The sequence below is a fragment of the Sus scrofa genome, chromosome 13, assembly GCF_000003025.6.
Source record: "Sus scrofa isolate TJ Tabasco breed Duroc chromosome 13, Sscrofa11.1, whole genome shotgun sequence".
Taxonomy (NCBI): Eukaryota; Metazoa; Chordata; class Mammalia; order Artiodactyla; family Suidae; genus Sus; species Sus scrofa.
The window spans coordinates 140043191-140067014 of record NC_010455.5 but is presented as its reverse complement, the minus strand read 5'-3'; the positions used below and the strand labels follow the sequence as shown (position 1 = coordinate 140067014).

General features: G+C 42.6%; 1 protein-coding gene across 10 annotated transcripts in view; it reads right to left on the bottom strand.

The window, feature by feature from the left end:
* The window catches only part of GPR156 (G protein-coupled receptor 156), a 99747-nt gene that overhangs the window by 7162 nt on the left and 68761 nt on the right, over positions 1–23824 (bottom strand). For 9 of the 10 annotated variants that reach the window (XM_021070315.1, XM_021070310.1, XM_021070311.1 and 6 more), the window contains 6 exons: positions 18105–18240; positions 17728–17838; positions 12811–12936; positions 11733–11828; positions 8241–8477; positions 676–834 (listed from right to left, as the gene is read on the bottom strand). In XM_021070315.1, the coding sequence (XP_020925974.1) occupies positions 676–834; positions 8241–8477; positions 11733–11828; positions 12811–12936; positions 17728–17838; positions 18105–18240 (865 nt within the window). The remainder of the gene's footprint in view (positions 1–675; positions 835–8240; positions 8478–11732; positions 11829–12810; positions 12937–17727; positions 17839–18104; positions 18241–23824) is intronic. The other variant, XM_021070318.1, reaches the window with a different exon arrangement.

Below are 23824 nucleotides of genomic sequence, written 5' to 3'. Positions count from 1 at the left end.
TCTAAATTAGGTTCCTTTGTCCTTACCATCCATTACTCTTTCTTGCCACTCCCATTATTTCCTTCATAATTCTTATCACCATTGATAACTATTTGTTCTTTTTTTTTTTTTCCCTTTCTAGGGCTGCACCTGTGGCATGTGGAGGTTCCCAGGCTAGGGGTTGAATCGGAGCTGTAGCTGCCAGCCTACACCACAGCCATAGCAATGCCGGATCTGAGCCATGTCTGACCTACTGTCAGCTCACGGCAACGCTAGATCCTTAACCCACTGAGCAAGGCCAGGGATCGAACCCACAACCTTATGGTTCCTAGTTGGATTTGTTTCCACTGTGCCACAACGGGAACTCGGATAACCATTTGTTTATTGGATCAGTGTCTATTTCCTCCATTACACTGTGAGCTCCATGGAGGCAGGGAATCTATGTGTTTTGTCCATCAGCACTTAGCACAAAACCTGGCACAGGTCTGTCCAACGAAGGAATGAAGTGGGTGAGGATCAGCAACAGGGGGGCACTGGGGAAACGCTGAGGTTTTGGTTGCTGCTAAGGGAAATGGAATGGCTAGGAAGTGGGGAAATGGGAGGGGGTGAAAGAATGTTAGCAATGAGACATCTGGGGCCCACCATGCATGACTGGAGTTCTTTACAGAGAATCCACCAGGCGAGGGGCAAGCTTACTTCTGTGAGAAGTCTCTCCATGGAGTTCTTCTCTCCTCTAACGTGGCACTTCTGTTCCTCACCGTACTGGGTATGCAAGCTTTTGCTGGGAGTGCTGAAATATTTGGCCATTCGTCTGATTGTTTGGTTTTCCTCTTCAAATGCCTTCCACTGCTTCAGCTGTTAGATAAAAGAACACATGTTATTTATTTAATTACACACCCAGAAATACATTCTTTCATTCTTTCTCAAAAACACCAAGGAATGGCAGTGTCACAGATACACATATGCACAAACTATTCTCTCCTTGAAAATGTACTTTACTCTGGAACGTTCACGGACAGCAATGACAGAAGGTTAAGAGAATGTTACGATTATATTGTTTTTCAAAATGCCAAAGGAAGACGATGGCAGGTTCATGAAATAGAACAACCTCAGCTTGACCCATCAACTTACCCACTGCTGGTCTGGTCAAAGAAAACCAGAGTAGAGGTGTACTTCTAGAGCCACATTCTCAAGCCAGAGCTTTGGAGCTATAACAGGGCTAAGCAATCTAAACAATGTATATTTCAAATGAAACTGGGTTTGGCGGTACGGAGCTGTTATTCAAAAAAAATGAAAATTTAAAAATTTTAAATTTTTTAAAAAATATAGTTGATTTACAATGCTGTGCCAATTTCTGCTGTACAGCAAAGTGACCCAATCATACATAGACACACATTCATTTTCTTCTATCATCTTCCATCACGGTCTATCCCAAGAGATTCGATACAGTTCCTTGCGCTATAGTAGGACCACATTGCTTATCCATTCCAAATGTAATAGTCTGCACTTACCAACCCCAGACTCCCAGTCCATCCCACCCGTCTCTCCTCCCCCTTGGCAACTACAAGTCTGCTCTCTACGTCTGTGAGGCTGTTTCTGTTCTGTAGATGGGTTCATTTGTGCCATATTCTAGATTCCACATATAAGTGATATCATATGGTGTTTGCCTTTTTATTTCTGACTTACTTCACTTAGTATGATTATCTCTGGTTGCATCATGTTGCTGCAGATGGCATTATTCCATTTTTTTTTTTTTTTATGGCTGAGGAGTATTCCACTGCGTATGTGTATCACATCTTCTTTATCCTTTCTTCTGTTGAGGGACATTTTGGTTGTTTCCATGTCTTGGTTATTGTGAATAGTGCTGCTATGAACATATGGGGGCATGTATCTTTTTGAATTATAGTCCTGTCTGGATATATTCCCAGGGGTGGGATTCCTGGATGATATGGTAGTTCTATTTTTAGTTTTCTGAGGAGCCTCTGTCTGTTTTCCATAGTGGTTGTACCAATTTACCTTCCCACCAATAGCATAGGAGGGTTGCCTTTGCTCCACACCCTCTCCAGCATTTGTTATTTGTAGACTTGGTGCAAGGTGGCACCTCAATGTAGTTTTGATTTGCATTTCTCTAATAATTAGCAATGTTGAGCATCTTTTCATGTGCCTATTGGCCATCCCTATATCTTCTTAGGAGAAATGTCTATTTAGGTCTTCTGTCCATTTTTCAATTGGATTGTATGTGGTTCTTTTTGGTTGTTGTTGTGGTAGAGCTGTTCTTTTTTTTTTTTTTTTTTTTTTTTTGTCTTTTCTAGGGCCGCACCTGCAGCATATGGAGGTTCCCACAGTAGGGGTTGAATTGGAGCTGTAGCTGCCGGCCTACACCAGAGCCACAGCAACGCCGGGTCCGAGCCACGTCTGCGACCTATACCACCACTCACAGCAATGCCCGATCCTTAACCCACTGAGTGAGGCCAGGGATCGAACCTGCAACCTCATGGTTCCTAATTGGATTCGTTAACCACTGAGCCACGACGGGATCTCCCTGGGCTGTTCTTAATTATTCTCATTTGTTGAATAATGGTAATGCTTACTGCTATTGAAAACCCAGTTCCTTCCAGAGGACTTCTAATCGAAATCAGTAATCAAGGCCCAGACAAAGAGAAAACCGCAGATGTCATCAAAAATCAATAAAAATGATAGAACATAAGTTCTGCAATCTGTCTTTTTTTCTTGACAAACTGAGGAAAGACCCAGAAGGAGTCAGAGCAGACCTCCAGCCCTGCATTCCTAACACTGGCCCTAGGATGTGGCAGCATCTCTGAGCCCCTCAGGACCCCACATTTCCTTAGCTGTACAGCTTTTCCCTTCTTTCCCCCAGCACTGCCCGCCCAAGCCCTCTCTGCAGAGCTGCTGGAGGAACAGCTTAGCAGTGGTATAAGGGCACTTCCAAGGTGGTCTGTCTCACCTTAAGCTGGCTGGCTGGAGCCTGGGTGCCCCTGTCTAAAGCCCCCTGCCTCTCCTCCCACCCCTTAATTTCCCATTCGTGAAGGTCCTGGTCCTTAAGACTGGACTCTTTAGGATTTCTAGAATATGGCTATAAATGACCCTTAAGTCACAATTTCAGGGCCTCTCCATGGCCCTTCCCTCAGAAGGACAGGCAGATTCTTGTTTTCTTAGCATCTAGGCTATGTGGGTGTGGTAGGCATCCCCCATAAAGCTATTTCCCTTCCAATCCCTGGAACTTGTAGTTGTGTCAGCTCGCATGGCAAAAGGGATTTTGCAAATGTTACTGAGTTTGAAAGTCTGAGATGGGCAGGCTATTCTGGATCATCCAGGTGGGCCCAATGTAACCACAGCATCTTTATAAGAGGGAAGCACAGAGTTCCCTCTTTGATGTGGTGGGTTCAGGATCCAACATTGCTGCAGCAGCTGTGGCATAGGGTGCATCTGTGGCTTGGATTCTATCCCTAGCCTGGGAACTTCCATACGCCATGGGTGTAGCCAAAAAAAAAAAAAAAAAAAAAAAAAAGTAAAGATGTGACAATGGAGAGAGAGGTCAGAGAAAGAGATTGGAAGGTGCCACACTGCTCATTCTGAAATCGGAGGAAGCAGCCCTGAGTCAAAGAACACAGGCAGCCTCCAGACTTTGGGGAAGGTATGGAAACAGATTCTCCCTGAAAGCCTCTTAACAGACCTACTAACACCTTGATTTTAGCCAAATAAGACCCTGTTAGATCTCTGACCTCCAGAACTATGAAATAGTGAATTTGCATTGTTTTAAGACACTCCGTTTGTGGGACTTTATTATAGTAGCAACAGGAAATCAAAACAGTGGGATTAAACCTCATCTTTAACGGAATGTACTAGGACCCTCCCAAGTTCACCCCATGCGTCTCTCTCACTTCCTGTCACTCCCCATTTGCTTTTTTTTTTTTTTTTTTTTTAAAGGGCTGCACTCTTGGCATATGGAAGTTACCAGATTAGGGGGCAAATCGGAGCTACAGCTGCCAGCCTACACCACAGCCACAGCAACACAGGATCCTTAACCCACTGAGCAAGGCCAGGGACCCACACATCCTCATGGATACTAGTCGGGTTCATTACAGCTGAGCTACAACGGGAATCCCCACTCTCCCCTTGGTTTGCTTTGTGCTTCAAAAAGATCAAATACCTGTGGTGTTCCAAGCACCGTCTTTACCTCTCTGCCTCTGCTTACGGAGTCCGTGGTCTGAAATGCCACCCACTACCCTTCCTCAGTCTGCTCTGGGAACACTTACTCCTCCTTCAAGAGGGGCCCAAACACCCCATTTTCTGAGACAGTGTCATCATGTTCCCAGACAGGCTGGGGCACACCTTCCTCAGCATCATGAAATTCAACTTCCTCAAACACTTAACACTTGTGTTACAAATCCTTTCATGTCAGCTCCCAACTAGACCTAGAGTCAGGCTATGTGTTTAACTGTCTGTTGTAGGCAGTTAATACGTGGATGGACAGATACACGGACAAGTGAAAGATGCTTTCCTTTAAAAAGCTCATCGTCTGACTGGGTGCTGAGACATTTAGGGAACTATAAGGCGGGTAGAAAGTGCTAAGGACTTTGCCGGAGGGGCAGATGAAACACTGCTCCTCTAACTGTGAGTTTAGAGGATAATATAATGTCCACCCTAGGACTCACCCGCCTCTCACAGGAGGGAGCAGAGGGGTGTGTGGGGGAGGCGGGTGTCATATTGAAGTCACAAAAGCAGAGGCTGGCTCCTTGCTGGTGATGACCTCAGTGTTTGCATAAACGCTTAGGCATTTCCTGAGGGCCAGTGGAGAATGCCACTTGGTCCACTTACCTCTTGAGTAATGTCATTCATTTCGCCCAGCTTTCTAGCCCCGCCTAGCTGCCCTTGAGGTATCTGTGCCTCTGCTTCCATAAATCCCTCCCATCCCAGTCCAGTCTGAAGGCTCAGTAGCTAGGAGGAAGCCCACCTCCCTGCTTCCTCCCCTCTCCATGTGGCGCTTATACACTTTTCCAAATTTGCTCAGCTGTCCTACTGTCCTGGGCATGTCCAGTATCAGGTCTCACAGGGAGAATCTTTCTCCAACGAAAGCCCACCAAGCCAGAGGGGACAATCAATTCAGGGGGACATAAAACCCCCCCACAAACCTCAGTTACACACACACACACACACACACACACATTTTTCCCCTTTTTAGGGCTGCACCCATGGCATATGGAAGTCCCAGGTCAGGGCTTGAATTGGAGCTGCAGCTGCCAGCTTCCATCACAGCCACAGCAGTGCCAGATCTGAGCCTCATCTGCCACCTACACTACAGCTCACAGCAATGCCGGATCCTCAACCCACTGAGAAAGGCCAGGGATTGAACCCACATCCTAGGTTCTTAATCCTCTGGGCCACAACAGGAACTCCTACTTTTATATTTTGAAAAAGGATTTATCTCCTAAACCTACACCTAAAATACAATAGACTAAAAATACAGTTTTTAGTTTCAGATCACGGGGTCTGTTTAAGAGGAGGAAAAGCATGAGAGAGAAAATAGAAAAGAAAATAGAAAAGACAGAGTAAGACAGCTAGGAGGACTGAGGCAGAGAGAAGGAAAGAGAAAGGCCAACTTTCTCTGCCCAGTTCCTGTGCGCCTGCCTCCAATAATTCCATCTCCACTCCCACTTCAACAAACCAAGTGCTTGTTGCTTAGTTCAAACCTGGAAGTCAGATTCTAAGTCGAACTTCAGCCTGAATTGTCATGTCCTGTGTATAGATGGGGGTGCACCTAGCTATCACTACTGTCCTAGGTGCTGAGGATCCAAACACTGAGGAAAGTGGAAATCTTGTGTCTGAGGCTTGGGACAGAGGTGAGTGTGGAGGAGAGAGGACACCTGAGTAGGGCTGCATCATGGAGGTTACTGATTGACTCAATTTTCTGATGGAGATGAGGAAGGCTTTCTTCTTCTCTTTTTTTAGGGCTGCACCAGAGACACATGGCTCAACATTCAACCCCAGGCTAGGGGTCAAATCAGAGCTGCAGCCACTGGCCTATGCCACAGCCACAGCAACATGGGATCTGAGCCATGTCTGCAACCTACAACACAGCTCACGGATTCTCAACCTACTGAGCAAGGCCAGGGATCGAACCTGTGTCCTTGTGGAAGCTAGTCAGATTCCATTCTGCTGAGCCACGGTGGGAACTCCAAGTAAGGCTTTCTTCTAATAGTTCCTTGGTGATTACTTCTGCCCCAAATTACTTTGCTTTCTTTCAGAGACTCCTATTAGCTCTAACTTATATTCCTAGATCTATTCTCCATATTTTCTTATCTAGTCTCTCATTTTTTTCCTGTCTCCTTGCTTTATGTTTCCTTAAATTTATCCACTAATTTAGTATTTTGCCATGTCCAATTGCCTATTCAATGTTTCTACTGGAGTTTTAAATTTAACACAATCTTTTTCATTCTTATATTTCATGATTTTCATGATATTTACTTTTTTTTCATGACGGTTTGTCTTAGTTGAAGAGAGGCAATATTCTTTGAATCTTATTGACAAGACTAATCAGATGTCTTCTAAAATCTTCTATTTATTTCAAAGAAAGGCAGCTTCTCTACATCTTTAGGAACTTGTAGTCCTCTTCCTATGAACTGTGGAGATCTCTTCATAGGGCCTTTTTTCCTGAATTTATAGTTTTAGATGGCAAGAACTATAGTTTCCTGGTAGAACATTCATTCTCTTGGTTTTTCCCTTATCATCGCAAGATGGCTGCCATAGCTCCAGGCATCACAAACATTCAAGGTAGGAAGAAGGCAGAAGAGGTGATGCCGGCCACACCTATAACTTTTTTAGGAAAGCAAAAGCTTTCTCAGAAGCCTCTCAGAAAACCTTTAGTGTTCAAAATGGGGTCATATGGGTACCCTTAGCTATAAGGGAGGCTGGCAAAGAAGTATATAGCTGTTTCAATCTATATAGTGGAGGTGAGCAAGGAAGAAAGGGTCTGGCAATGGGTAATGGGTTACCAATCAACAATGTTGGCCCCAGGGCCTAAGGGCTGGGCTTCCTCAAATCTCCTCCCTATTCTCTTTTATTCATCTTCCAGGCAGAACAGCCCTGGCTTTTTATAGCCCTTTTCTGCTATATCCCAGGCAAATAAGACTCAGCTCTCAATGGCTCCCTTCAAATCCAGTTCTTATTAAGATTTATCAAAAACTCCTCTAGTTTCTGACACAGAGGCAATATCCATACTTGATTTTTAGTGTTGCCGCTCCAGATTTCTCCTTATTTATTTATTCTCTTGAGCATTTTAATGAGAATTTATAAAAAGTAAGACGAGTAAAGGCCCTCTGCCTGTGTCACACTCGTGGCCTGAGGTATATATTTATATTGATAAATATACTTCACCCTCCATCAGCCAACACTTTAATTATCAGTTAGCCCTCTCATGGAGAGGTGGTTCATGGTCAATTGGAAGCTGCAATGGGAATCAGGATGGAGTCTTGAGGGAGTCATGGGATGAGGGGGGCCTCAGGAGAAAGAAAAAAATAACTAGAAGGGGCACAGGAAGAGTGCCTAATGCCACACTCAGTAACTTGGATGTCTGCGGCTGAGTGGTACCCTGGGGCATAGTGTGAATAATTTAACATCATTTTGCTTCCAGAGCCTATGAATTCCTTTACCTTTCCCTCTACTTCTTTCTCTCTTTGTTCTCTGGATATTTCTCCTTCTATCTTCCTCATTTATTTAATTTTTTCTCAATCCTCATACTAAGAAACATGTCATTCATTTAGTTTTTTATTTTTCTTTACTGTAAAATGAAAGGAATGTTCTACAGTTTCCTCTATGAAAAAGAAATCAAAAGCATTTTAATTGCATAAAGTTCCAAATGAGTTTTTCCCTGTGAATGCGTAATCCCAACCAGAAAAGAAGGAAAGGTTCCTTGCCCCTAGGCTAGCAAAAGAAAAGACATTATCAGGATGAAGGGGGCCTGGGGATCCATAAAGCAGACTGGAGGGTGTGTGGAAAAGCGGGGCTGCTCCACTGCACTGGCCTGACCTCCTCACTGACTGGGAGCCAAAGTGCCCCTTCAGGACAGTGAGGAGGGAAGACCAGAGGGAGCCAGCTCACTGGGAACCCCACCTCCCTTTGGACTCTCCAATAAATGACCCCCCAAAGTCTCAGCAGGCAATAAAGCAAGCAGTTTATCATGTCCAGAGATGTCTCTGGAATGATGGGGAGGACTGGTCCTCCAAATTCTCTCTAGAGCATACCTGGGGAATGAAGATGAAGCAGTTGACTGTGGTTGTGCAAACAAAGATACCTCCAGACGTGAGTCCAAAGACCAGGTTGGGCCAGGAGTGCAAGTATCTGGTGACCACAAAGAGAAGCCCAGCAGCCAGCACCACGAGGTTGACCCCAACCATGATGGTTAAAGACTGATTCACAGGGGGAGAGCTGACGTGGTCAGTCAGGCCAGCGAGGTAGGCACCGTACAGCAGCAGCAGGCCCTAGAGATGGAGGCAGGAGAACCAGAGGCTCAGGGAAGTGAAATACAGGCTCAGAGTCAAAGAGCAGTGGGGTTGGGACCAATTTCCTCACCTGTGAAATGGGAATAATACCTATTATTAAAGGGTTGCTGTGAGGATTTAGTGAAATAGCACATGGGAGGACCCTTAGGGTGGTCCCCTCACACCTTATATGTGTTTAATACATGCCATTTTCCTCTCCTTCTCTGAGAATTAGTTTATCAGGGGCCAGCAAGTCAGCCATCAGACAGGACTCTGCCAGGACGAGGCACAGGACAGGATGGTATGGGTTGGGGTGGCAGCACCCTACAGAAAGGGCTGCCAGGCACTAGGAGGGCAAAAGGATCACGTGCTGGTGGTAAGGACTTCTGCATTGTCCACTGTGTGATTGCACACTGCCCAGAGCCGAGGGCTGTGCAGAAGCTGTAACAGCCCCACAGTCTGCTTGTCAAGCCATGTGCCATGGCAGGGGCGCACCGAGGAAGGGACTCTTTTTTTCTTCTAATTTTCCCAAAGGCACCATCTGCTTGCCAAGCCCTGCACCTGCAAGGCTGCATCTGCCCAGAAGGGATGCCTTTTTCTAATTTAAACAAAAGATATCTATAGGCGAGCGGCAGCTCTGTGCCAGTGGGTGTTTATGGGACACGAAGAGTGGAAAAAGAAGGGAACAAAGGCAGGCCAGGACCCAGACAGGCCTGTGGGACAGACACAGGCGGCAAAACCCTCATCTATACCCTGCATTCTCTTTGTGACATTCCCTGCTCTACCCCCAGGCACCCAGGGCCCTATTCTTTGCTCTTTGTCTTGCATATAAACCTGCTCTCAGACTTCTCATTTGTACTCCAGAGAAAACGGCTCACAGCATCTTAAAGTGCTGCCTCTCCTAGAAGGAGCTGCATTTACAAAGACATCAAAGCTTTAATCAATAGTACATAATATGCAGAGTCAACATATGTTCACTTGATTAGGTTCAAAGTATTGTGCTAGGGTTAGGTGTAGGGCAGGAAGCAGTGGATGTCATGGTTCTGGCTTTTAGGAAGCTCAGTCTGGCTGGAAGATTTAAAGCAAGCACATAGATATCCATGTTTTATGACAGAAAATGTCATGCCATGAGGGGTGAGGTAGGGTGGGAACTATGGGGATTCAGAGGGAGAACTAATAAAAACAGTGAGGTCAAGTATCAGCAGGCCACTGGCCAGTGACCCTGAAATCACATGATCTGCCCAATTCCAGCTGCAGGGATGCCGCTAAACACAAGTTTTTGGAGGACTGGCTGTGCCTACAGTAAAGGAGTCAGCACGGCAGAGATGTTGTCTGGTCCTGAGTGTCCCAAGTGAGGTCCGAAGGCCGAATGTGGCCACTCTGAGATCTTCCAATGACTAGGGGGTACACAGGTCAGGAAGCCAGTGGGGCCTGACTTTTGGATAACTGATGCCATCAGGTAGCATTTGGCAGAGTTAGATTATGAGTAATTTAATCCAAGGCAAGTAAAATTAATTCTGTGATTCTGAAATGTTCAAATCTGATTCTATTGAAATGTTTTACCTCCATTAAAATTCTTGCCAAAAGGGAACTAGGGATGAATAAAGCCTCTCTACATGCATGACTCGTGTTCGTGGGAATCACATTCCGTGCATGTGCGGAGGAGCACGGGGTAGGGGGCAGTTGGCAGGCTCTGGTGGATCCTGGGACTTAACACGAAGGTTTGGGGGCCTTCTCAGGAACTGTTCAACCAACAGGGAGCCCAGGCGGACGTCGGCCAGTCAGTTTCCTGACCCTCAGTAATCTTTTCTCTTTTTCCTTCTTTGACCTACAGCAAGATACTGCCGTGAAATAAAATGGAAATGGGATTATATAAAAGGCAATAGAGAAAATAAACCACGTTGAGTCGCAGAGGGAGTTATGATGGGGGAAGTGCTGAGTTTCTTCTACGGGGACTCGAAGAACAGGGAGGCACTGTGCTTTCAGAACTGTCCGGGTGGGGAGCAGTGGACGATAAATGACAGTGATAATATCTAACATTTATCAATCTCTTGCAATGGGTCAGGAGTGGCTGAAAATGCAACATGCCTGAAATCTTTCAAAACTCAGCACTGTGCTGGGAGGATGTTATCCTCCTCCCCATTTTACTGAGAGGTTAAATGAGGTTCAGGGTCAGCCAGGAAGGGGCGGAGTCAGAATTCCCTGTCACATTGTAAAGGTCATTTTCTTAACCACTAGTAAGAAACTAGAAATCAAGAGCTGTTCACTTTCTACCATTTTCACTTAAAAGTATTTCTATCAAAGTAATACATGCACATGGTTAAAAAGCCTCGTGTCCCTGTCCCGCCCTGCCCAGCCCCAGGCCTCTTTCTCAGACGCAACCACTTGAATACTTTCCTAATGATGAACTGAATAAACTTTACTTTTAAGGCCACCTATTTCTACAAAATCTCCTTTTTGTCTGCCAACATCAGTCAACCAGGCCTCTCTGTCCTGGTGGCCAACAGGCCTATCCTGCTGTGCAGGGCTTGCCCTGTTCATTGAAATAGGCCTGCCTGATGCCCTCCAGAGCCAGAGTCTCTGACCCTTCAAGCTGAAATCCAGCTAATCAGAGAGTTGGTTTTCCTTTAGTGCCCTGTATAGGTATCCTGCACCCTGGAAATAACATCTTCCTTCTGCCATCTAACACAGACAAATGAATCTAATGGTGGGAGATTCAGGGCAGTATGGGAGATACTTTGTGGCAGCTAAAATGGCTCAAAGAATACCATGTTGCCATCTTCCATGCTTCCAGTTGCAGAGAGAAAGCTAGGTGGGTAGAAGACAGCAGGTTACCTTGCCCCAAACTTCGAAAAAAGACATAAGAGGGGTAATAAGGGCACTTAAGACAAAAGATTAAGCTGGATAGACCATCTCCTCATCATTGCCCTTGCACGTAGTTAGGGAAAAAGCTAGTATTGCCAAATCAAGGAAAAAAACCAGAGCAGGAAATGGGAGAAGCAGAGGGTAATTTCCACATGATTTGGGGGAAGACTGAATGAGGGAATCCAAAGAAATGGAAAAGTAATCCTCAAAAACAATTAAAAAGTAGAGAAATAAAGATCTTAGAAATAATAAATAATGGCTTTGAGATTTATGTGTCAACAGAGAGCTCTGATTTCAATACTCTGCAGCAATCATCTCGTTAATTCCTGCAATTCCTCTTCATATCCATTTTGTTGGGAACAAAGAGACAGTGGCGATGTGGTTACCAACCTTGCATCCCAAAGCGAGAGCAATCCAGACATCGGAGTACTGGGACGCACAGAAGTGTGTGCTGGTGAGGGAGCAGGACACGTCTCTCCCTGTCACCTAGGAGGGACACAGGGTCAGGACTGAGAGTGCCCACAATTGCCAGGGATACACACACACACAGAGGACCTTTGTAAACATTTTGGATTGTGAACTCCTCCACAGCATATAATTTTCCCCTTAATACGTTGAAAGTACGACATTTAGGCAACACCATTAGAATCTAACTAATGAGCTGGGCTGACACATGGATGCTTGGTGCCAGCAGGGCTCACCCCTGTTATGTGCTTTGCTGCCACAGGGATTCCAACTGATGCATCAGCAAAATCACAAATTACTTCATATCATGTTCCTGCTCTTTGTTAATCGTTGAAACCTTAATTATTCGATCTATACTGTCAAGATTCCATTGTATTCCTCAGCCCCTTTGTAAGGCTGGAGACATATAATACCTCCTATTAAGTCAACACTATGTACTGGGCACAGGTGGGTCCTTTACCTGCATTGTTTCACTTAATCTTCACTACAGCTTTATGAAATAGGTAGTATTATTATCTCCATTTTACCTATGAGGAAATAGACTTAGAGAGGTTAAATAACTTTCCCAAGGTCACATGGCTGGTAAATGATAGACCTGGGATTTGAACCAGGGTTGACTGACTCCAAAGAATACCTCAGAATACTCAATTTACTTTTCAAAAGTTAGGGTCAAGCAACTCTGTGTGGCTAAAAGTTCTCATTATTGATAATGTGGAGGTAGAGAGAGCTGCCAGGCAGATTCCTGTGTGCTGACATCTCAGGGGGTGTGTCTGTAAAAAACTGGTGGTGGGAGGAACAGTGGAAAGGTAGCACACTCTGCAGACAAGGGGCAGGCATTGTCAGTAGCCACAGCTCCTGACCCTCCATCCTCTTTGGGTCATTCATTCTCTTGTTGGGAAGATGTCTACACAGTGAACACTACTGGGAGAATGACCCCCATGCACCCACAGAGGCCAGTCCCTCCAGCTCAGGAACTAGATTCTCCAGGGATTGGGCCCCTCACCGTCATACTGACACTGAGAATCTGGAGGCACTGGATGGGATCAGTCAGCACCCACGTCATGAGCAGGATAACATCAGCTATCACCAGGGCTGCCACCAACCCCAATAGCTGCAGGTCTTTGATTATCTGCAAAAGAGTCAAGGTCATCACTTTCCATTGTACACTGGCTATACAACACAGGGGCTAGAGTGTCCTATGTGCTCTGAGCTATAGCTGTGGCATAGGCTTGCAGCTGCAGCTCCAATTGGACCCCTAGACCAGGAATTTGCTGCAGGTGTGGCCCTAAAAAGAAAAAAAAAAAAAGAATCAAGGCAGAAATGTGGATCTGAATTTTTGACAACCAATGAAAAGAAGGAAGCATAATTGGTTACATGATTCATGGTGTTTGTAAGATAAAAACACATCAACTGCTTAATCAAAATGTTCCAAACTAGTGATAAGGAGAAAAATCTTCAAATCAACAAGCAAAAAATGATACATCATGTATAGAGGAACGAAAACAAGGAAGACATCAGATTTCTCATCAGATACAAGGCAAAGTGAGAGAACAGTGGAGGGAAATCCTTAAAGTACTAAAGGAAAAAAAAAAAAAAACTCTTAACCAAGAGTCCTATATCCAGGAAAAATATCTTTCAAAAACAAGGGAGAAGTAAAGACTTTTTTAGATAAACAAAAGCTGAAAGTATTCAGCATTAGCACAGCTGTATAAGAACAGTAGATATCCTGGAAGCAAAAGGAAAATGATACCAGATGAAAATACAGATTACACAAGGAAACTAAGAGCTCTGGAAATGTTAACTTCACAGAAAAATATATGACTTTTATTTACTACTTAAATATCTTTAAAACACAATTGATTGTTTAAACAAAAATTAATAATAACTGTATGGGACTTGTAACATAGATAAAAGTAAAAACAACACAAAGATTGGGAGGTAGAAAAATGGAAGCATGCCATTGTAAAATACGTAAGCTATACGTGGGTGTCAATTATGCACAAACTTTTCCAGAAATGGAATTGGAGGGAATACTTTCCAATTCATTTACAAGGCCAGCATTACCCTGCTATCAAAATCGGAAAAAGATTTTATGAGAAAGCTACAGAGCAACATCCCTTAAGAACATGAATACAAATATTATAAACAAAATGTTATAAAAAGGAATCCAACAATATAAGAAGAGGATAATACAAATGACCAAGTAGAATTTGTCTCAGGAATGCAAGGTTGGTTTGGCATTCTAAAATCATTTAGTGTGGAGTTCCCGTCGTGGTGCAGTGGTTAACGAATCTGACTAGGAACCATGAGGTTGCGGGTTCGATCCCTGCCCTTGCTCAGTGGGTTAACGATCCGGTGTTGCCGTGAGCTGTGGTGTAGGTTGCAGACGCGGCTCGGATCCCACGTTGCTGTGGCTCTGGCATAGGCCTGTGGCTATAGCTCCGATTAGACCCCTAGCCTGGGAACCTCCATATGCCGCAGGAGCGGCCCAAGAAATAGTAAAAATAAATAAATAAATAAGTAAATAAATAAAATCATTTAGTGTAATTCATCATGTGAAAGACTAAAGAAGAAAAACCATATGATTAATAGACAGGGAAAATGCATTTGACAAAACCCAACATTAATTCTTTATAGGAATCCTCAGTAAAATAGGAATGGAAGTGATCTTCCCCAACTAGATAAAGAGCATCTATGATAAAACTACAGCTAACATCATATTAATTCTTACTAAGACTGAATGTTTTCCCCATATGATCAAGAACAACTCAAGAATGTCTGTTCTCAGCACTTCTATTAAGAGATTGGAAAGAATATAAGAGATTGGAAAGAAACTATCTTTACAAAAGATATGATCATCTATGTGGAAAATCTGATGGAATCTACAAAAAAGCTACTAGAACTAATAAGTAGTTTAGCAAGGTTGTAGCATGTAAGATCGGCCTACGAAAGTCAATTGTACTTCTATATATTAGCAACAAAAAATTGGAAAGTGAAACAAAATATCTAGTAACATGTATAATAACATAACAATATAAAATACTTAGAAATAAATGTGACTAAAAAATATGAAAGGCCTCCACTGAAAACTACAAAAAAGTGCTATAAGAAATTAGAGAAGACCTTAATAAATGAATAAATATGCTGTGTTCATGGATTAAAAGACACAATCTTGTTAAGAAGTCAATCTCCACAATTTGATCTATAGATTGAACACAAACGCAACCAGTCTTAGTAAAAAATTTGCAGAGGGGAGTTCCCGTCGTGTTGCAGGGTTAACGAATCCTACTAGGAACCATGAGGTTACGGGTTCGATCCCTGGCCTTGCTCAGTGGGTTAAGGATCCAGCGTTGCCATGAGCTGTGGTGTACATTGCAGACATGGCTTGGATCCCACGTTGCTGTGGCTCTGGCATAGGCTGGTGGCTACAGCTCCGATTCGACCCCTAGCCTGGGAACCTCCATATGCCATGGGAGCGGCCCAAGAAATGGTAAAAAAAAAAAAAAAAAAAAAAAAATTGCAGAAACTGGCAAACTGATTAAAAAATTCATAGGCCCTAGATTGGCCAAAACAACAAACAATATTGAAAAAGAAGAACTAACACTCCTTGACTCCTAATTTAATATAAAGCCACAATAATACAGTATAGGTATAAAAATAAACAATGACATTAATGAGAGACAGAATCCAGTAATAGATTCACACATCTATGAGTCAATGATTTTCAACAAAGTTACAAAGGTAATTCAGTAAAGAAAGGACAGTGTTCTCAACAGATGAACAACAGGATATCCATACATAAAAAATGAACTTCAGTCCATAGAGCATACTGTACTTCAAAATTAACTCAAAATGAATTATAGACCTAAATGTAAAAACAAAAACTATTAAAACTAGGAGAAAACCTTTTGGGGTGTTGGGTTAGGCAAAAATTTCTTAATCTGATCCATAAAAGAATACAGTAGTAAACCGAACTTAAATTAGAAACATCTTCTTATCGAAAGACATTCTCCAGTGAATGAAAAGTCACAAAGTGGAAGAATCTTTGCAAATCATATATTTGATAAAGGACTGTACTGGGAATATAAAAAGAACTCTCAAAGTTCAACAACAAGAAAACAAACAACTAAATTAAAAAATAGGTGAGAGATTTGAGCAGATACTTTGCCAAAGAAAGTATACGGATGGCAAATAAGCATATAAAACGATGCTCAATACTGCATCAGGGAAATGCAAATTAAAACACAATAAGATTCTACTACACATACCTATTAGAATGACAAATGGGAAAAGGAACAACCGAGTCAGATGCTGAAGAGGATGTGGAGGAAAGGGACTCATACACGGCTGGTGGGAATGTAAAACAGTACAACCACTTTGGAAAACAGTCAGGCAATTACTTAAAAAGTTAAATATATACCTACCATACAATCCCATCATTCTATGCTTAGGTTTTTGTTTTTGTTTTTGGCAATACCTGTGTGGTATGTGGAAGTTCCTGGGCCAGGGATCCAACTGTACCACAGCAGTGACCCAAGCCACTGCAGTGACAACACTGGATCTTTAACCTGCTGCACCACAAGAAAATGCCCTATACTAATGTTTTTAACCAAGAGAAATGAAGGCATATGTTTATATAAACATTCATACACAAATGTTCAGAGCAGTTTTATTTTTAATAGCCCCCACCTGTAAACAAATCGAAACATCCATCAATAGGAGAATGGATAAACCAACTATAGTTACATCTACGCATTGGAATATCACTCAGCAATAATAAAGAAAGACCCATCCATGCGAATAACAACATAGATGAATCTACGCCACATAGAAGAAAGAAAAAAATCATACTGTATCATTCCATTTACATAAAATTCTGGAAAATGCAAACTAATCTATAGGGACAGAAAACAGATCAATGTTTGCCTGGGGACAAGGACAGAGGATGTAAGAATTGGACAGGAGGGGGAGATGACAAAGGTACATGAGGAAACTTGTAGATTGAACCCCACATTTCATAGTGTGTATATATATATATATATATCAAAACATATCAAATCATACACTTTAAATATGTGTAATTCATTGCATGTCAATTATATCTCAATAAAAGTATTTAAAAAAAAAAGAGTGTTCTAAAGGGGTGGATGAACTTATTGTCCTTTAGACAATCTTTTCCATATGTATGGCTACTTTTAGCTGAGCTTTTGATAAATATTTGCCACAATTCAATAATGTTTGCCAAAAAAAAAGTCTCATCAGTCCAGAGAAGTAAGCTCTGAGTGATATCTTGGGTCTCGGCAGAGCCTATATAGACAAAGGGTTTGATGATCAGGTTTTGAGCTTTGCGCAGCTCCATCAGGAAGTCTGATAAAATGGGGGAATGTGGTGAGAATGACACCTGATGTCAGGGACAGGTAAATCATCTGGCTGCCACATAGCTTCTAGGGTTGGTTCTGTCTGCTGAGTGTGTGTGTTCTTCTGAGCTCACTGCTCAGGCCCATCCTTCTTAGTGCAGAGAATGGCCTTCTTACATGAAACTGGGCTCCAGGGAAATAACTGCTTACTTGCTATAGCTCCTCTGTCCACTTTCAGCTCACACCTGTGCCAAGCAACAGCCTCTCTGGGCATCTTGCTCTCCCTCATACAAGTGCCAGATATTGGCCAGCTCACACATCCCCCAGAGCAGTACCAGGGCCTGTGCATATGAAGAAGAGCCTTTATTCAAAGGCTTATATACACAGCCTTCCAGCCTTGGAATTTATGAGGCCACATGATGCTAGGATTTGAAGTAAGGGGCAGGAACTTCAGATCACTGTAAAAGGGTCAGACCAGCAATCCGGCACAAGCTTCTCTAGCCTTTCATCAATACTAGAGCTGCTGTCTGCGATCAGGCAGCGTGTACTTGCTGCCTACTCACCACTCTCTTGTCCGGAACCCTCTGGGTAAACACCTTGTAGAGTCGCCAGCTCTTCCCCAGGATGGGCCCAAATACAAGGGAGGTCCCAATGCACAGCATGGACAGCCTTACCTACAGGTGGAAAGAAGCAGAAGCAAGAGGCATGAGAAGAACTTGTGGTTCTCTGCACATTCTGATCTGCAAAGCCACAGAGGGCCACAAGGTCCACAGAGGGCCGGAGGCAAAGAGTGGACCTCACTAACTCAGCGCTCCAGGGATCCCTTGCGAAAGTGCCCACACTGAGGATAAAGGTAACCACTACCCACAGGAGCAGCTGATTTTAAAAATTATCAAAACTGTGGCATTATATGCAAAACAATATTGAAGACTCCACCTACCTGAATGAGAGTTTCCATTGAGCTTCCCGCTAAAGAACCTTTATCTTGAATCCCAAAGAGGTAAGCACTACTGTAAGTCAGACAACTTCCCAGTAAGGTTACAATGTTCAGATTGGGACTAGACATCTTCACAATCCTACAGGAAACCAGGAAGAAAGACACCTACGGTCAGGACCTTTGCCCTGGGAGTGGACAGAGCTTCCCCACCAGCATAATCCCCAATGCAGCTTCAGAGTAAAAGGCCACTGGGAAGAACTCACTTTACAGCCCTGTGAAAAACTGCAGTGCTTTAGTTAAACTTATTTTCAAAAAGAACTACATTCTGGCAGTTCTTGCTTGTATAACTCCAAGTCTTTTAAAAGAAGGCCAACTGCCTAAAAACAGGTGGAAACAGAAAAGAGTTAAGATTTTTCCATGAAGTTTACAGTTGCTAAGAGACTGCTGTAAGCAGCCTAGTGAATAAATAACTAGCAGATAGACACCTAAAGAGATACAGTTTGGAGGCTCCAATAATGAGCTGTGAGGTAAACTACTATCTGAAAAAAGTTTGGGGAATTTTTCATCTACTCTTTACTTTATTTGACATGTAAATTGTTTTTCTCTCTCTGTTTGACCAAGAGAGGAAGAGAAAGCAGGGATTGAAAGCAGGAAATTTGGAAAGGGCCATTTTTCAGATTATTTTATTTTGTCTTTTTGCCATTTCTTGGGCCGCTCCCACGGCACATGGAGGTTCCCAGCTTAGAGGTCTAATCGGAGCTGTAGCCACCGGCCTACGCCAGAGCCACAGCAGCGCGGGATCTGAGCCACATCTGCGACCTACACCACAGCTCACAGCAATGCCAGATCCTTAACCCACTGAGCAAGGCCAGGAATCGAACCCTCAACCTCATGGTTCCTAGTCAGATTCGTTAACCACTGAGCCATGACAGGAACTCCTCAGATGGTTTTAAATGAAGTTACGGAACACTGAAGACAAGAGGGACATATGGACAATCAGGGTCTGAGATAAACCCTGGGCACCAACAAAGCTCAGGACAAGGTAGAAACGTGTGAACTGATTAACCTAAGGGGTAAACCAGGCTTCCATTGGCAGTGATTGATAGCAATTAAGATGTAAAAGTGAAAAGATTGTACATAGATGTATAACTTAATCACTTTGTTGTACAGCAGAAATTAATACAACTTTGGAGATCAACTACAATTTAAAAAGTTAATAAAAGAAGTAAAGTAACTAGTAACAATTAAGGAATGTAATTGTTCTTTAGAGTTTTAATCTAATGTGTTCTATATAAATGCAATATTTATACTAATCATTTGGCAATTATATTTTTACTTTTTAATAATAACTAAAAGGAAAAACCTTTTGTTTTGGTTTTTTTTTGCCTTTTCTTGAGGTTCTCCTGCAGCATATGGAGGTTCCCAGGCTAGGGGTCTAATCGGAGTTGTAGCTGCCGGCCTCCACCAGAGCCACAGCAACAAGGATCTGAGCTGCGTCTTCGACCTACACCACAGCTCACAGCAACGCTGGATCCTTAACCCACTGAGCAGGGCCAGGGATCGAACCCGCAACCTCATGGTTCCTAGTCAGATTCGTTAACCACTGCGACACGACGGGAACTCCAGGGAAAACATTCTTATTTATGTACCTGGATTACCCAGCTGACCACCTTAAAGGCCAGAGCCAAGGAAAAAGCAGCTTCTTAGTGCATCCTATTTTAATGACAGGCAAAGTACCTAGGAGGCACTAAACAAAGTTTGGCAGTGCTGGGCTTAACAACCACTACAACTACTATCAGCCCAGCTTGATCACTTCGTAGCTGGCAATGTAGTTTCATCCAACAAACAAGAACACCAAACCTCTGCCCAGGACTCATGCCCCAAGTACTGCCACTGTGGGCCAGTAAGTTCAGTTGGGCTTTATCTAGTCTTGGAGCAAAATCCATTTATTTCCTTCCTCTGAAAGTGAGAACAACTTTCATGTATTTGTAAAAAGGGGAAAATAATAACACCTCCCACCCCAAACCAAAGAGTTACGAGAATTCAATGGTGCAATATAGCCAAGTATGTCGCACAGGGCCTGGCATGAAGTAAGCATGTGGCCAATACGGCTGATACTATTAATCTTGCCATCTTCCAGGCTTTCGAAACCTAGGGATTGCCTTTTCCTCCTGTTTTTTTTTTTTTTTTTTTCACCTTAGCCTCGTCAACTGCCAATTTCTTTCACTTGTTATTTCAAAATCCCTCTGAGCCGTCCCTCACTCTGCATTCCTGTACCAACCACATGGACCCAGGAGACGGTCATGTCAGAAACTGGAGTCGGGTGGGACAAATGGGAATCCTGGCTCGGCCAATCCCAGCTGCGTGACTCTCCTCCAGGTATTTAGCTAGTCTAGGTTCCTGTTTCCTCCTTTGTGAAATGAAGATAATATTCTCTTTCGCATCCACCCACAGGGGAGCATGAGGATCAAAAGAGGTATGTGCCAACCAAAACTCTTTGAAAACTCTAAAATGATGCAAAACTTTTAATTGTTAACTTTTTGGTGTAGCCTTCAGCTCTCTGTAACACCAGCTTCCCCCTGTCCTAATACATCCTGTACATTACTTTCACATTGATTTTCTTAAAATACCACCTTCATCATTTAGCAAGAGAGCTACATGGATAAAGGACACTTTTCTCCTGCTGTACAGCACAGGGAACTATAGCTGGTCACTTGTGATGGAACATGGTGGAGGGTAATGTGAGAAAAAGAATGCATATGTGGAGTTCCCTTCATGTCTCGAGTGGTTAACGAACCCGTCTAGGATCCATGAGGATGAGGGTTAGATCCCTGGAGGGTTAAGGATCTGGCATTGCTGTGGCTGTGGTGTAGGCCAGCAGCTACAGCTCCAATTAGCCCCCTAGCCTGGGAATCTCCATATGCTATGGGTGTGGTCCTAAAATGAAAAAAAAAAAAAAGAATATATATATACACACACACACATTTATACATATATATACATATACACATATATACATATACACGCATATATACATATATATGTATGACTGGGTCACTTTACTGTACTGTAGGAATTAAGAGAACACTGTAAATCAACTATAATAGCAAAAATAAAAGTCATAAAAAAGAACACTTTTCTATTGTTTACCTGAAGTCTCCTGCATCCACATGTATGATGTAGCCCATTGCTATCTATCCACTATTCATTCATTCTTACATCCTTAGCCACCATGTCTTCAAACTGGGGACTTAAAGAGAGTAATCATCTAGTTGCTTTGTCTCTTCTCATAAGAAGGGGGAATATGTGGGGAATACTGACTAACAAAATAACAATGATAATCAGCAGCTTCACAAAGCATTTGTTAAGAAAACTTAATACATTAGAGAGACCAGTGCTGACACTGATTTAATAAAGAGGGCGCCTCTAATGGGGACTGGCCACTTGGTGTAGTCAAAAGCTTAAACTTGGGCAGTGGTACACCCAATTGCGTGGGCTCCTGTAACACCGACAGCTTAGGCTGTTCTTCCTCATGGCCTCTCACAAGCTCCCAGGCATGAGCCATGAGTAGCTGAAGAGGTGGTTCTTATCAAGCAAATGCCCAGGTCTCACAGCTGTACACTGCATTACTTAAATCACTGATGGGAAGATTTCCTTCTTAACTCCTCTCTGGACCATTTTATTTGAACACCACTGTACAATCAAATCTCCTTTGTAACTTAGTACTGCATGAATCCCGCTTTAGAATTCTTCTCCCTCCTGATTTAATTAAGAAGAATTCAATTTAGTTTTTTTTTTTTTTGGTACAAAAAGTACATGACATAATCTTCACATCTCAGAAGCTGATGCAGATTTCATTTTTCAAATGGACATGTTACAAACTTACATATGCATTTTTGATATTTTTCCTAAACAGTTTTACTGAAAACTTGCCTCTGAAAAAAAATGAATGGAAGACAATTTACCTATTTTGTTTGGCCAAGTTAACACCTGTGGAGTCACTGAAAGGTGAATCATCTCCAATTCAGCAGATGAATTATGTAAGTCTGGAAAATGTCTTTGCTACTTTGATAGGAACTCAACCACTAATGTCGTTTATGTGTTTCCATTGAACTAAAAGATGAAACCTTCATATGCTGAATATTTTAATCAACCATAGACCTAATTTCTACAAAGCAGGATGATTTAAGTAGTAAATACTCAGAAATAGCCAGCCCCATCTAGAATACTTGTGTCTCGTTTATGAAAAGATAAAGAGCCCAGACTGCGTTACTTAGTTGGAAACAAGGTGGGGATGTTTTTTAAAGGGTTTCATAGCTATCTCATTATTTTTTCTTCATTTATTGATTGGCAATACAAGGCAAGAGCTTTCTTGATTTCTCTCTTCTCAAGTAAGGTCTCAGCACATAGAGATAAATACCCATCTACACCTGTAGAACCTGTGTAAACCTAGATTATTTCAATAGTCTTTAATGACTTCAGATGCATGTGACATCCACCAGCTCACAGTAAGACGTTCTAAAAATCTTTATCAAATATCAGTTTCTGAACTTGCAGTTTCATTATACTTGGAGTTATAGAGGGCTGACTGGCCATCCCGTTGTTTCTTCGTAATAATGACAGGACAGAGTTTAGAAACATGGCCTGTAAATGGGGCTGAGGGTACTTCTTGGCTTGCTGTGACCATTAGAAAACTTTCTTAAAATGTCACAAGGCTGTGCTTTCCAAAATGCTATGTGAGTTGATATAAATGGTATCATTGAGTTTCAAATATATCTAAAACCAGGAATTCCCGTTGTGGTGCAGAGGAAACGAATCCGACTAGGAACCATGAGGTTGCAGGTTTGATCCCTGGCATCACTCAGTGAGTTAAGGATCCAGCTTTGCCATGAACTGTGGTGTAGGTCACAGATGCAACTTGGATCTGGCATGACTGTGGTATAGGCTGGCAGCTGTAGCTCCAATTAGACCCCTGGCCTGGGAACCTCCATATGCCATGAGTGTAGCCCTAAAAAAGGACCAAAAAAAAAAATATATATATATACACACTTAAAAGCAAATATGAATATCTTTCCAAAATGCTTTTTAATGAAATAAATTAGATTAAATTGTGAAATTTTTGAATTTCTTTTTTAATCCACTGTTTTTAATACATGCTACATGGAGATCATAAATCTGTAAATCTAACTCATCTGGGTATGTTCCAAACAGCTTTATCATAATTTTGTCTACCAAGTTTCAGCAAATGTGATCATTTTGCTTATTTCTAATGTATCAAGTTCAAAATATGAACCCAATTCAAATTCTGGCTAATATATGTATGACCTAATAATTATTTATATTTCAACTTTGTATTATAAGGGTGATTAGCAGCCTGACCCTGCTTCTTTCTCTCCTGCCTGGGCCACCTTCCTAGGAGACCATCCCAGGAAATTTCATTAACCTTTCAACCTCTAGAGTTTTCAATTCTTTAATCATAACAAATTCACTTTATTCCACTTTCAGAAACCCATCCCCAGGGCCACACCCTTGGTCTTAGGATCATTCAGAACGGTTCCACTTCAGAAATTTTAAACAACATCCCATTCCCTAATCTCGATGCATCCAAAATTTAACTCCCAGTCTTTCCCCTCAACCTGTTCTTACATTCTTCTCCAGTTCAGATAACATAACCCCATCTTTCTTTTGCTTGGACCAAAAATCCTGATGTCATACTTGACTCT